The sequence below is a fragment of the Petaurus breviceps genome, unplaced genomic scaffold (assembly GCF_028583685.1).
Source record: "Petaurus breviceps papuanus isolate PSGF00001 unplaced genomic scaffold, PetGlider_PUasm1.0 90407, whole genome shotgun sequence".
NCBI lineage: Eukaryota > Metazoa > Chordata > Mammalia > Diprotodontia > Petauridae > Petaurus > Petaurus breviceps.
In genome coordinates this window covers 1,843,284-1,860,010 of record NW_027187241.1, presented here as the reverse complement: position 1 = coordinate 1,860,010, position 16,727 = coordinate 1,843,284, and the positions used below count along the sequence as shown (strand labels likewise).

At 40.7% G+C, this 16,727-nt stretch overlaps 1 protein-coding gene across 1 annotated transcript in view; it reads right to left on the bottom strand.

The window, feature by feature from the left end:
• The window catches only part of GALM (galactose mutarotase), a 62,993-nt gene extending 46,954 nt beyond the window's left edge, over window positions 1-16,039 (bottom strand). The window contains exons 1-3 of the mRNA XM_069108601.1: window positions 15,499-16,039; window positions 6,668-6,822; window positions 1,711-1,917 (exon numbers count right to left, since the gene is read on the bottom strand). Of these exons, the coding sequence (XP_068964702.1) occupies window positions 1,711-1,917; window positions 6,668-6,822; window positions 15,499-15,688 (552 nt within the window). The 5' untranslated portion in view covers window positions 15,689-16,039. The remainder of the gene's footprint in view (window positions 1-1,710; window positions 1,918-6,667; window positions 6,823-15,498) is intronic.
• Window positions 16,040-16,727: the final 688 nt, after the last annotated feature.

Genomic DNA, 16,727 nt, shown 5'->3' with positions numbered 1-16,727 from the left:
ATAGAGAGGAGAGAGAGGGAGACAGAGAGGAGAGAGGGAGGAAGAAGGAAGAGGAGAGAGGGAGAAACAGAGACAAGAGATAGGAGAGAGAGGGAGACAGAGAGGAGAGAGGGAGAAACAGAGAGAGACAGAGAGGAGAGAGGGAGGAAGAAGAGAGAGGGAGAAACAGAGACAAGGGATAGAGAGAAGAGGAGAGAGAGGAGAGAGGGAGAAACAGAGACAAGAGATAGAAGGAGAGAGGAGACAGAGAGAGAGAGGAGAGAGGGAGGAAGAAGGAAGAAGAGAGAGGGAAAAACAGAGATGAGAAATAGAGAGAGAGGGAGGGAAAAGGAAGAAGAGACACATAAAGAGAGAGATGGAGACAAAGAGAGAGACAGAGAAAGAGAGAGGAGAGAGAAGAGACACACACAGAAACAAAGATATTGAGAAAGGGGGGGAGGGAGAAGGAAGGGAAGAGGAAAAGCAGGAAAAGGGAGGAAGAAGGAAGATGAGAGAAAGAGAGAAAAGAGATAGAGAAAGAGAGAGGGAAGGAGGAGGAGGAAGAGAGAGAGAGGAAGAAGGAAGAGGAGAGAGAAACCCTGATCTATAAGGAAAATTAACAAAAAGAGTCAAGATGCTCAAGTCCTGACTCATGACCCATGAGACTTTGCGAAAAGTCTTTCTTTTGGGAACAGCAGTTAAATGACCTTTATTTTTCTTAAAATGATGGAACTGTTCCCATGCAAAACTAGGCTACTCTCATATGTATGTTCTAGACAACAGCTAGCACACCGTGGGTGCTCATTCAATATTTGACAACATGAGAGGGAGATTAATTTAAAAAGGAAAATAAGAAAGAAAGGAAGGGAGGAAGGAAGAAAGGAAGATACCAGGGCATTCTTTGGTAAATCACCAGGGCATTAAACGGCCATACCCACATGCCCCCAAGAGCTAAAGCATATCACACAGCAGGAGATCATAAATATGGGCAGGATAACTAAGATAAAAGCAGGGGGGGCAAGTAATTGCCCTGAGCATGGCCCTTAAAAGGAAAAAGAGGGCACCTCCCAACCTACAAGCCGTTTCCTGCATCTCCTGTAGCAAAAAGTCTATGGGTTTGGGGAAGGAAAGTATACAAAGGTCAGAGCTGAAGTTAGCACAGATGCAGAGTATAATAATAGCTGACATGTAGAGAGTGTTTTAAGTTTTACCAAGTGTATGTATGTACATATATATGTGTGTATATACAGACACACATGTATTTTTAATTTGATTCTCACAACAACCTTGTAAGCTAGGTGTTACATATATTATAATATCCGTTTTACAGGTGAGAAAAAACCACCTCAAAGAGGTTATATGCCTGGTTCATTGTCCCACGACTATTAAGTTAATAGTATCAGATGTGGTTCGAACTCAGGACTCTGAGACCCTCTCTTTATTCACCATGCTGCTTACATAAATGGGCACTTGTAGGTTAGCCAAGAGGGAGATGGAAAAGGGGAGCTGGAATTTAGCCAGGGTGCAAAAATAGCTAGTGACTAACACGTGGGAAAGAGCATTAATATATCAGTACAATACCCTTACCCAATCTGCATTGTTCCTATTGGGATTATCATTATCCAACCAATGCCAGGTTGGTGCTTCTCTCCCTCAGATAGCTAGCTCCTCTGAACCTTAGGCCAATCTACAAAGCACACATGTATTTCAGAAGAACATGCCAACACTTACCTGGCCTGCCAGGTTGAAATACGAGTGGTTGGTTAAACTGACTGGTGTGGTACTGCTGGTCTGAGCTTTGTAATTCACTATTAACTGCCCCCCATCAAGCGTGTACGTGACCCAAACTTTCAACTCGCCAGGATAGCCTTCCTCTCCATCTGGACTGATCCGGGAGAACTGAACGCCATTTGGTAGCACTTGAGGGGTCCAAAGGACCTGGAGGAAGAGATTAGAATAACCAAAACACAAAATAAATATCCCATGCGAAATATTCAAGGAAATCTAACCTCAGGAGTATAAAAATGATTATAACAACTCTCTTTTTCAAGAACAGTGTTTAACTTTTAATCTTTCTGTTGTTTAATATGGAAAAAAACTGTGAAAAATAAGTCTTTCTTTTTTTTTTTCCTGCAAAGAGGTATATAACATACTATTTCTTCTTCCCCTTCTGAACTCTTGATTTTTAAAAAAATTCCCAGCTTTCCTATTTTTTTCTCCTAGCGCCTTGTTCACAATCTGGCCCAATACCGAAATAATTACTTTAACAAATGGTGACTGGAGACTGGTATGGCTATCTTGGGCTTTGGCTTAAAAAATTAATCCTTCTCTGGGATCCTATACCCACAGGAGCAGAAAATGAAATCAGAGCTTGTTATAGTTTGGAATTGGGAACCTCTCTGGTCTCAGTTTCCTTATCTATCCAGATTAGATAACCTCTAGTCTAGCTGTAAATTGGATTCTATGGAAACTCTCTTTCTGCAGCTTCCATCATTTGCTTTAAGTTCTGCTTTCTGGAACCAAGAACCAGAAATCAAATTCCACTTCTTTATAGCAACCCTTTAAATAGTGGAAGACAATTACCATGTTTGCCCTAAGCCCCAATCTCATCTTCTTAAAGATGTTAAAGTGTTAAAGCACTGACTCTGAAGTCAGAGGACCTGTGTTCAAATCCTACCTTTGCCACTTATTACTTGTGTGACTTTGGGTGAGTCCCTTAAATCTCTCTGGGCTTCATTTTCCTCTTCTATAAAATAGGAGGGAGAGAGTGAGAAAGGCTGGATAAGGTGGCCTTTAGACTAATGTGATAGTAAATGTTTAACAATCAGCTCTCTGTCTTAAAAAAAATTAGAAAATATATGTAAGGCATACTTCAAAGTTTGACCTCTATTATTAGCATTTTCTCTATCACTTTCTTAAATTTAGACAATCAACAAAACAATAAAATAAGTCCTGATTTGTAGTGCTTGCAGATTTGGGAGGCATGAATGCTCAGACTGAAAATTTAACAATCTGCCTTGCCAGTCAGAGCTGGCGCCAACAACCCCCTGCTTCAGAATCTTCTTAGTTCATTTAACCAGTCCTCATATAGCATGAATCACAAAGCCCTTCACTATCCTAGCTGCCCACCAGCTCATCAATGTCCTTCCAAAAATAAAGCATTCAGAACTGAACATATAACTCCAGCTACAGCCTGCCCAAGATACAGAGACGGCTAGGTAGCTCAGTGGATAGAGTTTGGGGCCTCAGGAAGATCTGAGTTCAAATCCAGTCTCGGAGACTTATCAGCTGTGTGACCTTGGGTAAGTCACTTAACTACTGTTTGTCTCAGTTTTCTCATCTGTAAAATGGGGATAATAATAGTACCTACCTCCCAGGGTTGTTTTGAGGATCAAATGAGATCACTGTAAAGGCCTTGGCACAGTGCCTGGCACATAGTAGACGGTATATAATGCTAGCTACTAATACTATCCTTAGAGTATAACAGGACTGTTGCCACCATTGTCTAGGGCATTCTACCTCTCTTAATTCAGTCTCAGATCTCACTAATTTTCCTGGCTCTAACAGTCACATTGCTGACTCAGGTTGAGACTGCAGTTTTACTAAAATACCTACACATTTTTTTTTTCCCAAATCAACTGCTGTCTAGTCATAACTCCTCCATCTTATACCTGCGGGATGCACTGGTCCTAGGGCCTGAGTGTGTTCTGTCGCAAGACTTCAGAACACAAGAACACTGGAAAAGATTCAAGTCCTAACCTACAGGAAAAACAACTGAAATTGGAAATTAAGTCATGGACTGCAGTGAAATCAATATCATATGCAAATCATTAAGGGGAAACTCTGAACTTTAAGTAAATTTAAAATATGGGTTTAACTTAAAAATGTGTTTCTTTTTTTTGCTTTTTGGAGGGCAATTGGGGTTAAGTAACTTGCCCAAGGTTACATGGCTAGTTTTTTTGTGTTAAGTGTCTGAGGCTGGAACCAAACTCGGTCCTCCTGACTCTGGGGCCGGCGCTTTACTCACTGTGCCATCTAGCCACCCCTTAACTTAAAAATGTGAATGCCAGGGGTAAAAACATCAACAGCAACAACAATATATCCATATCACATAATTAAAATAATCAATTACATATAATGTAAAATTACATAATTTAAATTATAGATGTGTAACATTATCATTTAAATGCTTTCATATTTTTCTTTTTTTTTTTTAAAGCAATTGGGGTTAAGTAACTTGCTCAAGGTTACATGGCCAGTTATTTCTGGGTGTGGTGCTAAGTATCTGAGCCCGGATTTGATCCCCAGGTCACCCCGATACTGGAGCCGGTGCTCTTACTCACTGCGCCACCTGGCCGCCCCCTTCATATTTTTCTTTTTCCTATGCCTGTATGTGTTTTTTATAAACTTTTAGGTTATGATGACTTTTTAAGGAATGATAAATAGAATGTTTAGGGTAAGATGTTCATGTATGGGTACCCAGGCCTTTATTCTTTCCACCAAATAATTTCTAAAAACAAATAAGAGATAGAGGTTTTTTTTAATTTGTTTTTTTCCCCCCTGGGGGGGGGGGGAAGCTTCTCTGCATCGCAAAACCATTACAACTTCTGTGTATTATTGATTTTGTTCAATCTTGGCTACAAAAACTCCCAGGACATTTCTACGCCCAGGTCTACATTCAGCATTTCTGATTCCAACAGGACTCTTAAGAAGAACAAGTCTTTCATCAGTGTCACAAATGGAAAAATGCTCTCAGAAATGAGCACCCAACTACCAGTATCCTCATTTTTAAATAATCATGAGAAGATGGATAATGGTGTCACTTGAGCTACAAATTATGAAAACTGAGAATACATGAACAGAGCTCAGTGCAGAAAGCCAGTATGCTTCTGTAAAAAATTAATTTGACCCATAATTAATGGGATACATAATCATCACTGTGATGCACAGCAACTAGGCATAAATGAAAAGCAGGTCACAAAAATGACTGTAATTAACGATTTTCCACAGACTAACTAAGCATTTGAGAGAGGCAGCTGAAGGAGAGGAATGAACTGGGCGTTTGAGAATCCTGTTGATAGGTCCATCATCACCCAGGCATTAGGAAGCAGCCAGGAGAGGCTGGACACTGCGGTACCCAGTGTCCAGGTTTAGGGTAGGGTATCCTTCTCCCCTCTACAGTGGGACTTGCCTTGCTCACAGAGGAAGGAAGGAAGGTCAGGCAAGGCAACTTGAGGCCCACAAACAGATGAAGAAGCTGGCAGAAGTGGGTCAAGTAGAGCAATTATTAATCCTTCTATCCAACCCTGGAAAGGGTTAATGGAAAGGAAAATTCATGGTTCCTAGCATTTCTAAATTCTTCATTCCTTTTCTATTTCCTAGGTCAGGCTTTATGTGTGGGAGAAAATGGAATGCCATCATTACAGGAAAGACTATCCATTCCTTCCTATCACACTGTCTGAAATTTTTACCAATTATGGATTCATCTTAGTTCGCTGGATGATAGAACTGGAAGGGATTATATTTGGTTCATAGATTATATTATAACAACCAAATATTATATTTAGTTCATTGATATAGAACCGGAAGGTATTTGAACAATTACTTAAGCCCAACCCCTTCATTTTACAGATGAGGAAACTGAGGCCTAGACTAGTAAAGTGGCTCGTCTAAAGTCACACAGGTAGTAAGTGGTAATAAGATTCAAACTCAGGTTCTCTGGCTCTAAATCCAGTGGCCTTTATGCTGCCCTGGCTTGTGGGAAGGTTAAGGTCAGGCTATCATTCATACTTCAACATGAAATCATTTAATCAAACTGCTTTTCAAATGCTTGGCTGAAATTCACTGAGAAAACAGCAAATTTTAAGGGAAGTTACAGTTAATTTGGAACACAGATAGTTGGGGGGGGGGGCAGGCAGGCCTATGAAGTTAGGGTAAGGTTTTCATGTATGGGTACTCAGTTTTTATTCTCTCCACCCAACAATTTCTAAAAACAAAGAAAAGAGGTTTTTTTTTTTTTGGTTAAAAAAAATGTCAGCTTCTCTACCATCACCAAACTATTACAACTACTGCGCATTATTGATTTTTTTCTCTCTGTCACAGACACAATAATTTCCAGGACATGTATACGGAAGTTATGGGGAGAATAAAGGCTCAAAGATTACATTTACTTTGCAATTTTGACTATGACCAACCGTCCCCTTTCTCCTCCTTACACAGCAGCTAGGTGGTACAGCAAATAGAAGGGGACTGCCTCGGATCACATAGTAAGCGTCTGAAGCTGGATTTGAACCCACATCTCCCTGGCTCCAGGCCCACCTCTCATTCTATCTACCTCAGGCTCCTCATCCATAAAATGGGGATAATAATATCACTTCTCTCTGAGGGTTGTTTTGAGGATCAAATGAGATAATATTTGTAAAGTATTTTGCAAACCTTAAGGAACTATATAAATGCTAAGCTATTATTAATTACTGTTATTACTATATCCAGCCTCTTCCTATGACTAGCAGACAAATCCCATCCTTGCACCCTTGTAACCAAGAGTGGTCTAAGATGTTTGAGTCTAGGATTGTATGGAGTGGATGGGAGGTACGGGGGAGGGGAGGAGGATTGTTACAGTGAGCACAGTGAGCCACAAATACAGTTTAGAGACAACTCTTATCAAGTATGTTTGTCAGTGTATTACCTTGTCAAAGCCCTTCAGTCCTCCATGTAGACTATTAGGTCCATTGTTAATGGCCAGCTTGTATTCTTTCCCATCTATAGTGAATGTCCCTTTGGCAATTCGGTTGGCCACTCGTCCAACTACAGCTCCAAAGTACGGATGCTTCTTGAGATACCCTATGAAACAAACACGATCACTCCTTCAATGCGCTAAATGAGAGGAAGGGAAACAATTCCTGTCCAAGACTGAGTTTTGAAGGACACTGTTGTCAAAGACTCTGTGTAAACTCATCATGTAAACATCGGTTAATTAATACAACTGTATTTTTCATGATGATGACAGTAACAACACAGAATTATTTTTCAACTTTACAAAATAACCTTGAAGTTAAAATGTTTCTCCTCCTTGTAGCATAATCCAAGGAGAGGCAACCAATTCCAATGAACAAACTGATGGAGTGCCCACTCCATGCAAGCTCAGTGTTAGGCATTTAGAGTACAAAGACGCAAACTCTGCTCACAAGGAGCCTATCATCTAACTGGGGCAAAGACAAACACTTCTCACTTCTGGAGATGTGTGTTAGCACAAATGATACTGTAAGAAGCAACCAAGTAAGTAAACATTATCAAAAATTATGAAGTCTGAGGCCAGAAAATGAAGACCATCAATACACACATCACTGTTTCTTCACACACATCAACGACAAGGACTTCAGGAGGGAGATTTGAAAAGTGAAAAAAAATGTTTTTTTAAAAAAAGGGGTGTAGGGAGAGGCTAGGTGGCACAGTGAATAGAGCACAAGGCCTGGAGTCAGGAGGACCTGAGTTCAAATCCAGCCTCAGATACTTAACACTTACTAGCCATGTGACCTCGGGCAAGTCACTTAACCCCAATTGCTCTGCATTCCCCCCTCCAAAAAGCAAAAAAAAAAGTTACTTTCTTTAAGAGGGGGATGACTAGATGGTACAATGAATAGAGCACCAGCCCTGGAGTCAGGAGGACCTGAGTTCAAATCCGACCTCAGACACTTGACACAAAAACTAGCCATATGACCTTGGGCAAGTCACTCAACCCTAACTGCCCTTCAAAAAAAAAATGATGTGTGAGAACACAATTTGGATTTCTGGACCCTTGCCTAAAATACACGGAAGACCAGGAACCTGGCCAGACATGAAGTATATACCTAAAAATGGCTGATAAAAGTATATTTGCTGGGACCCTTGGAACTATAATAATCAAAAAAATTTCAAATAGGAACTGAGGAGAGAGAAAACTGTTTATGTGTATTCATGAAACTAGATACCAAAGAGCAGCTATAACATGATGAGAAGACTAGCTGTTGGGTCCTCCAGAAATTCACAGGAGACCAAATCTAGAATCAGTAATAAAACCCTTGACCTCAGATGTTCTATACATATTGCACAAAACACAAGTAACAAAACCAAGGTGACCCAGAAAGAAGATACACTGAACATAGGTATTGCTGAGGTTTGGATGCAGGGGGACCTCAAAGATGAACTTGGATTCTTACAAGAAGAGTACAGAAGAAGATGGAAGCAATGGCAGGTAATGTCAGATAAATATAGAAGTGTGGCATAACCCAGTAAAAATGGTGTCAGGAGTGATAAGATTAGCATACTACCTGGTACATATTCAGGTGCTTAATAAATGGTTTTTGATTGATCATTGAAATTGAGCTGAAGAAAGCTAACAAAAAGGGGTTTGGGTGGTTTATTTTAACAGTATTAGGGGAAAAAAAAAAAGATGATCCAAGAAAGGTTAGGACATCTGCTTGGCACGGATGGAATGATGATAAAAGATACAGATCCCAGAGAAAAAGCAGAATGTTTCAACTTAATCTGAATCTGTTTTTCATTGCAAAGAAGAATGATCTTTGGATTAGAAAAGATGTAATAAAAATGTAATAAGGAACTGACATCAAGGTAAGAAGGGAGATAGAAAAAGTTCAATTCACCAGGCCCAGATTAACCTCATCCACAGGTATTGACAGATGGGGTCCTGCTGAGTCACTCACCATCAAGGATCCCATGGTTAATGGGAGACAACCCAAAAGTGAAAAAGGACAATTTAAAAGATTTTCCAAAAAAGGAAGACAAGTGGGGTTTGCAGGCTGTTAGCTAGTGAGCTTGACTTTCATTCCTGAAAAAAATTGTGCAATGTGTGGCCAGAAGGATGATTAACACACCTCTAGAAAAGGAAGCTTGTGATCACAGAGAATCTACATGAATTCATCAAGGGAAGACCAGAAACCTGGCCAGAGACGAAGTATATACCTAGAAAGGGCTGATAAAAGTATATTTGCTGGGACCCTTTATAATAATAAAAAAAAATTTCAAATAGGAAATGAGGAGAGAGAAAACTGTTTATGTATATTCATGAAACTAGATACCAAAGAGTAAATATAACACGGTGGGAACAACATCAAGAACAGGCCATGAACCAAAAGAATTTTTTTTTTTTTTGGCAAGGAGGCCATACTGGTAGATCAGGGACATTCTGCAGATTGATATGTTTTACCAAGAAGTCACTTTCCTCAGGTCAAGCGGCAAGAGCGAGAGTCAAACCCAAGCCTTCTGACTCTTAAGTCCAGTCTAATACCACAGCTGTCTCCCAAAATACAATAACTTACATTTATATAATACTTCAGATTTGTAAAGTGCTTTCCTCACCACAACCTCCTGAGAAGGAAAAAGTTCAAGTTATGCTCATTTTACAGATGAAGCAACTGATTATCAGTTAATCAACTCTTCAGGGCCCCATTTGGGGTTTTCTTGGCAGAGATACTGGAGTGGTTTGTTATTTCCTTCTCTAGCTCATTTTACAGATGAGGAACCTGAGGCCAACAGGGTTAAATGACTTGTTCAGGGTTACACAGCTGATAAGTGTCTGAAGCAGGATCTGAACTCAGGAAGAAGAGTCTTCCGGACTCCAGGCCCATGGCCTTCCACTTCACCACCTAGCTACCCCACGTTTTATTTACTGGCAGCTAGAGTGGATGGAGTACTAGACTTGGGGTCAGGAACATCTGACTCAGACACTACTTGGTAACCCTAGGCAAGTAACTGAACCTCTTAGACTAATTTTCCTCATCTGTAAAATGGGTATAATGTTAGCATCTACCTTAGGGTTCTCTGTAAGGACTAAATGAGATAATACATGTAAAAGCCCTTTTAAACCTTAAGGCACAATATAAATGATAGCTGTAAATTTTTGCTTTGTATATATACCTATACAGGGTGTCCCAAAAGTCTTAGTGTAGTTTTAACTATACATCTAAGACTTTTGGGAAATCCTGTAAATATACATACTGTCTCTCTTGATAGACTATCAGCTTGTTGAGGGCAGGGACTTTTGTCTTTGTGGCCCCCAGGCTTAGCCCAGTAGCTGCTCAACATTAGCAGGGCTAGGTATGCTAATTGGTGCAAAAATACTAAAATTTTACATTGAAATAAAAATTTTAATTCTATCTCTCTTTTCCTTGTGGGCAAAAAAAAAATGCACTGTGTTAGTTGACAGTTTGGCTCTTCCAGGTGGTTTCAGATTACAGTACTGTTGTTTATCAATGGACTGACAGAAGTAATTTGCCATGGTTGCAAAGTGTTAAAGTGGGAGAGCTGAGATCGAAACTCTAGTTTCTGACTCCAAACTCTGGGCTCTTTGTACTACTCGCCTGGCTTTCCAAAGTAGTATTTTCTAGATCTCCCACTCCAGATATTTCTCCAAAGGAAGAAAAAAAGCATTAGCACCAGAATAAAAAGGATGGGGTATTATCCTGCTCTTTTAAACTCACTTTATTTTTGAAGACCTAGCAGGCCAAGTTGGTTTATCTTTTATCCTTTCATTTGTTTTCTTTAATACAAAAGTATGTAGGAAAACGAAATTTTGTGACAAAAGAAGCATCATTACTTGCTTCTGACTCCTCTCTTGAAAGGAATTTTATTCCTTAGATGTGACTATTTTATCTGAAAAAGGAAAAAAAAAGCAATAACAGAGATTGCCTGTCCTAGTAGAAAGAGCAGCCTTAAAGATGGGGTCAGGAGACAGGTTACAATTTTCCATCGTTCACCAGTCATTTGAATAGGGGCAATCCGCATTTAACTTCTTTGGGGCTCAGTATCAGAAAGTATTGCTGTAAAGTACAACAAAGGCTGGAACAGGTATTAAGAGTGGTATTCCATCCACGATTCCAACCCTTACTAGTTCTAGTGTGTCACTGTGCAACAATTTCATTTTTCTAGGCCCTGCTTTCATAAATGAGGCTAATATTCTCCATCCTACCTAACCCATCAATCTCTATAGAAAAGTGAACTATTACTGTTTTCTGTAAAAAACAAAAATGCTGGGACTTGTTTAGCTCTAGCATTCTTCAATTTTGGAGGGTTTCATCCCACTGGGGGGAGAGAGGGAAAAGAAGGCAGCAGAGCTGACTCATGTCCAATATTAGCAATCAATCTCTTATCAATGAATAAACCCACAAGCATTTTTTAATCATCTATTATGTGTTAGGCCCTAGAAATACAAACACAAAAAATGAAAGTTCCTGCTCTAGAGTGCTCAAAATCATTCAATCACCCAGAGAAAAAATATAATCCAAGCAGGGGATGGTTGGCATATGGTTCAATCAAATACCTAAGTTGGGAAAAAGTCAAAGACTGCAAAAAAGTGACCAGTCCAGAGGGATGGGCAGTAGGCAGAAAGGTGTGAGGGGAGGAGGTGACACTCTGCAAAGCTGGATAAGTTCCTTTAAACACCTGGAGGAGGGGATGTAAAACACAACTTGGTCCCATGCAAGGTTATCAATGGGAGACAGCGCCTTTTTCCCCAACAGGTGCTAGCTATCCTTACTAGTTCTAGTGGGACACTGGGCAATTATTTCTTTCTAGGCTTGGCTTTACTCTTCTATAAGGTGAAAATAAATGAGGATAATATTAACCATACTACCGGAATCATAAATCTCTATATTTTACACAGCTGTCACACCCTCCCCCCAAGCAGCTAAAACAGCTGCCATCCTCTTCATCTGCATGAGCGGTACAGAGTTCAGTTTGGTCATTAAAAACTAACTACTCCCAATTTCTTCTGTGAAAATCCCTTCACAGAATACCTGAACAATTTGTACTACAACGAAAAATGTGGCTAAAATGACACGTTAAGAAAGAAATCCAAGTATTTCGAGTACCTGGGATTCCCTTACATGGCCTAAGAGAAACCATGGTGGTGATGGGGAGAGTAGCCAGTTTTCAAAATGTAAAAAGCAACAAAATTATTTCACATAAGACTGCTGACATTTTTCTGGGCTGTAACTAAAAGAACATTTGGATTAGCTCCTCAGCATGCTAGAGGACAGATCTCATTTTCTCAGAGACATCTGAATCACTCTGACTTCATCTGTCACCTCAAGACATCTGAGCAGCTTATTTCATTTATCTGTGAAATTGGGAGATAGCTCACATTCAGTCTAAAGGGGCTGTGAGTCAGGGGATTAGACATTCTCAGCTGTTCCCTATGGTGCACAAAGACAATCTTAAGGATTTGATTATTTCAAGGTAACCATTTCCTCCTCTGTCAAATCTTTACTACTGAAACTTGCTTATTACAGGTTATTAATGAACTAGAATTCAGCAATATAATAGCAGAGTTTATTAAGGCAATTCCTGTTAACAGCTGGCTATGGTGGCAGTTACCAAGAATTAGACTGCTCCTACTATTTCAGGCAAGACTCTGAATAGAAAGACTGCATCATAAAAGAGAAACAGGAATCCACTTATAATCCATGAGGAGTGTTGAATGTGTACATTGGAGGCTTGGTATTCAGGGCTTGTTTTTCAAATTCCACTCCTTAAAAAGTAGTTCCCCTCTTCCTCCCTTCCCCTACACTATCAGCATTTAAGTAAAAAGGAAATTAAATTATTAAAATATATTAAATTATACAGTTTAATATTTTTAAAGCCATGTCAATATCAATCCCACACCTAGATAAATATTTTAAAAACCATGACTCAATACTGAACAATTCTCCCAGGAGGAAAAGTTTTATCACTGACTTTCCCCATGAACTCTCAGAATGGAAAGTTTCCACAGACTACTATGTCTGGCCTGTTACAATGTAGAAGCCTGGGTTAATTCCTTTTTATATTCATTCTGGTAATTTTTTTTTCCCTATTGAGATTCCTAAGGGTTAGCAGGAAAAGGAATGGTTCACCATAGAATGTTAAAATCTGAGAGGCACCTCCAATACCACCTGGGTTCTAGCCCCTTGGTTTTAACAGATGAGGAAATTGAGGCTGAGACTCCAAGAAGTTGGCTAGTTTCCAGCTCCCACCTTGTGACAACCGAAGCCGATTATGCATGTCCAAAACACTTTTGGGCTTTGAGTTACACAGAGCTCAAGTTACACAAACAAAGGGTAGCTAAGTCTCAGAGTGTATAAATGATTCCACCTGGGCAAGACCTAAATTCAAATCCAGCCTTAGACACTTACTGGCTGTGCAAACCTGGGCAAGTCATTTAACCATTTTCTGCCTTGGTTTCCCCATCTGTAAAATGGGGATATCTTTCCAGGGCTGTTGAGAGAGGCAAATGAAATGATATTTGGAAAGCACTTAGCAAGCCTAAAAGTGCTAAAACAATCAAATAAATACTAGATATTATTATTTTATCACCTAGACTCATGTTCTGGAAATTAGGCAATGGTGGGAATGAGTAGACAGTCCATAAGATACAACCTAATTAGATATCAGTCAATGGTGAAGAACAGAAATAATGGTAGAGAAAATAACATCTTTTTGTATCACTGGAGTCTGAAGATGTCTTCTGACTCCACTGGCTGTATTTTGCAATAGTTGCTTAACCTTTCCATGGTTAAGAAGGTGACCTAGTTTGTAAATTCTTGGTCATACTAGGGACTAAAGAGGGAGATGGAGAAGGAGAGGGACAGGAGGAGGAAGAGGAAAGGGAAGGAGAGGGAAAAAAGGAGAGGAGGGGAGGGAAATGGAAGGACAAGCAGATGTGGAGGGGATGAGAAAGAGAGGGGGAGGGGGAGGGCAAACGAGGGGGAGGAGGAGGGAGAGAGAGAGAGAGAGAGAGGTTTGGAAAATGTCTTCAAGACCTTGGGTAAAGATTATTTTAAAAATCATCCTGATTCTTACTTTCTGATTCTGTAGGAAGCAAAACCCAATTAATTAACAGCTCTTCCCAAACCTCACTGTTTTCCCCTGGTGGAAAACCCAGGGGTGGGGGAGAAGGAAAGATTTTCCCAACTCTGTACATTTTCCTACCAGGGAAATTAGATTAAATGACTAAATGCAGTAATTTATGGTAAAGGAATTTACCTCTTTTTCAAAATCAGTCAGCACAATAGCAAACCATGGAACATAACATGAGATAGGGGAAAACCACAGAGTACAGGGTAGAGGTTTAAAGAGATTTAAAGGCACCATCAAAATTTCTGGCTACAGAATTTAGGAGGGGGCTGGGAAGTTTGTTTAGGGATTATAGATCTAGAATAACTCTAGGCTACCTCTTCCAGCTCCTCCATTACAGATAAGGAAACAAAGGCCCAGATGTCACACCCAACCAAAGTCACCGAGGTAATAAGCATCAGAGGCAGGTTTTGAGCAAGCCCCAAAGAAAGCCACGACTTTTGACCCAACAACAACTTAAGATTCCAGAACCTCTATTCACTGAACCATTAAGAGCTTTTAATGATAATAGCAACAATGTGCAAAGTACTTTATAAGTATCATCTCATTTGATTCTCATACAAGGGAGGTGGGTGTTATTATTATCTCCATTTTATAGAAGAACTAAGGCATACACAGTTTCAATGACTTGCACAGGGTCACACAGCTAGTAAAGTATCTGAGGTCGTTTTTTGAAGGCAGATCTTACCAAAAAAATCAAACCCTTAATTTTTGTGTCGGTTGGGTTTGGGGTGGAAAGCAAGTTCTTAAGTGAAAAAAAAAAAAATCCACAAAAGCAGGCTTTTAAAAAGATAAACCTCAAACTGATGGATAACTTACATCCCATTCACCACCAAAGCTTAATTAATTCATTCTCAAGGTTCTCTCCCCTCCCCCCACCCAATTATCCCCGTTCCTGCCCCCTCCCGCCCCCTTAGAATGCAAGGCAAAAGAAAGATTTTCAAAGAAAAAAAGCAGCAGTCTATCTAATCCATGGCCAGAGTTCCAGCCAAGATGGTGTTTTGGATTCACAGGATAAGAGGCCACTATAATAAATTATTTGGGACGCCCAATTCTTGCAAAAAAACTAGTAAAGAGAAAAAAGCAGTCATTATTTTTTTATCTTATGCATGAGAGAAGCCTGCATCCCTACCAGGGTGGAACTTTTCCCTCAGTTCAAAGACCACTTCAGGCTAGTTTTTGGGGTTGTTGTTTTTTTTTTTTAATCTCCAACTCGCTTTCAATGGACTCTGGCCCAGTTAAGTGAGCTGAATATTTAACTAGAAAGCTAAACCCACATTTATGTTCCGATAGCAAGTGTTTACCAAGCCCAGAGCAATTCTCATTTGTTAGCCAAAGGGCTGAATCTCTAGACCCAGAGTAAAGGGATGGATCCCACCATGAATCTTTTCCAGGAGGGACAGTGGTCAAAATTGGGACTTGAGGGTCAAGAAACCCTGGGTTCCATTCCCACTTCCAACACTTACTGGCCAAGTGACCCTGGACTAGTCCTCAACTCTCTAGGCCTGTTTTCTCGTCTGTAAAATACAGACGAGGGGGGAGGAGGGAAAGGTGGATTTCAGGGGCTCTGGGGTTCCTTCCAGTTCTCTTGTCTCTAACTTTAGGCTACTCCAATGCAGTTCGACCCACCTTCCAGCTCGGCAAAGCCCAGCACCACATCTGAGAATTTCCCATCCCTGTCTTTCACCTCCAAAGCGGTGATGGTGCAGCCTAGGGAGATAATCTCCACCCTCAGCTGGTCTGACCGTAGATGAAACTTCTCTACAATCCCTGCTCCACCGGGGAGGTCCCCAAACACACTCCTGGTCACCGAAGCCATGGGCCTAAAAGGGAAAGGAAAACAACCAAGCCCAGAAAACGGAGAGGCAGCACAGGTATAGTGAATACCTAGGGGCGGGCGGGCCGAGGTTACTTTATAAAAGAAATTAAACCCCTCCTCCCGCCCGCCCTTTCTGTCTCGGGGATTGGAGGGCGAACCCTCAGATCACTTATTCGGCCGGCTCCTAGATTTAGGGTTACTTTGCAGGAAAGAGACCGGCAGCACGTGCTTTCCTTCTTTTTCGCAACTTTTCTTGCATTGCATTTTGGGAATGGTAGTCTTCAAAAGGCGAAGCTGCTTTCTGGGGGTAGGCTAAGGAACGGGGATTTTTTTCTTCCCTCCTGGTTACAATATTTCCATAGCTCCAAACTGTAAGCTGCCTGGGAGGGTGGAGCCCTCCTGTAAGAGAGTGTCCGGTGTACTTTGGACGCTCCACACCCAGGCTTTTTGTCTAGTGTTTGGAGAACACGGGTCACGTAACTGGGGAAAAGAAGATTAGATCTAGGGGGAAAAATCTCAAATCAAAGCAATCCTAGTTATTATCTCATTCAACCCCAGGAGCTGCTAAGTGCAGGGCAATGATTATCTCTTTGGAGACTCACTACTAAGAGGTGCTATTATTAATCTACATTTTACGGTTGAGGAAACTGAGGCAAACAGGTTAAGTGACTTGCCCAGAGTTACACAGCTAATATAGGTGTCTGAGACTGCATTTGAACTCGGGTCTTTCAGAATTCCGAGCTCTATCCACTTTGCCACCTCGATGCCCCTGTCATGATCCATAGAATTTGCCAGATTTTCTAGAAAGATGCATAGCGCTTGAAAAAATGTTGAGAAGCCTCCATTAGGTGTTATAGGAATTTAGTGGAGTGAGCATTCCCACTGGGGGTGAGGTCACTGAAAGCAGTGGGGATAGTTTCTTGAACATCAGCAAGTCCTTGAGCATCAGAAAAGACTTTTTTTTTAAAGAGAGGGTATGGGGGGGGGGGGGGCGGAGTACGGCTAGGTGGCACAGTGAATAGAGCACTGGCCCTGGAGT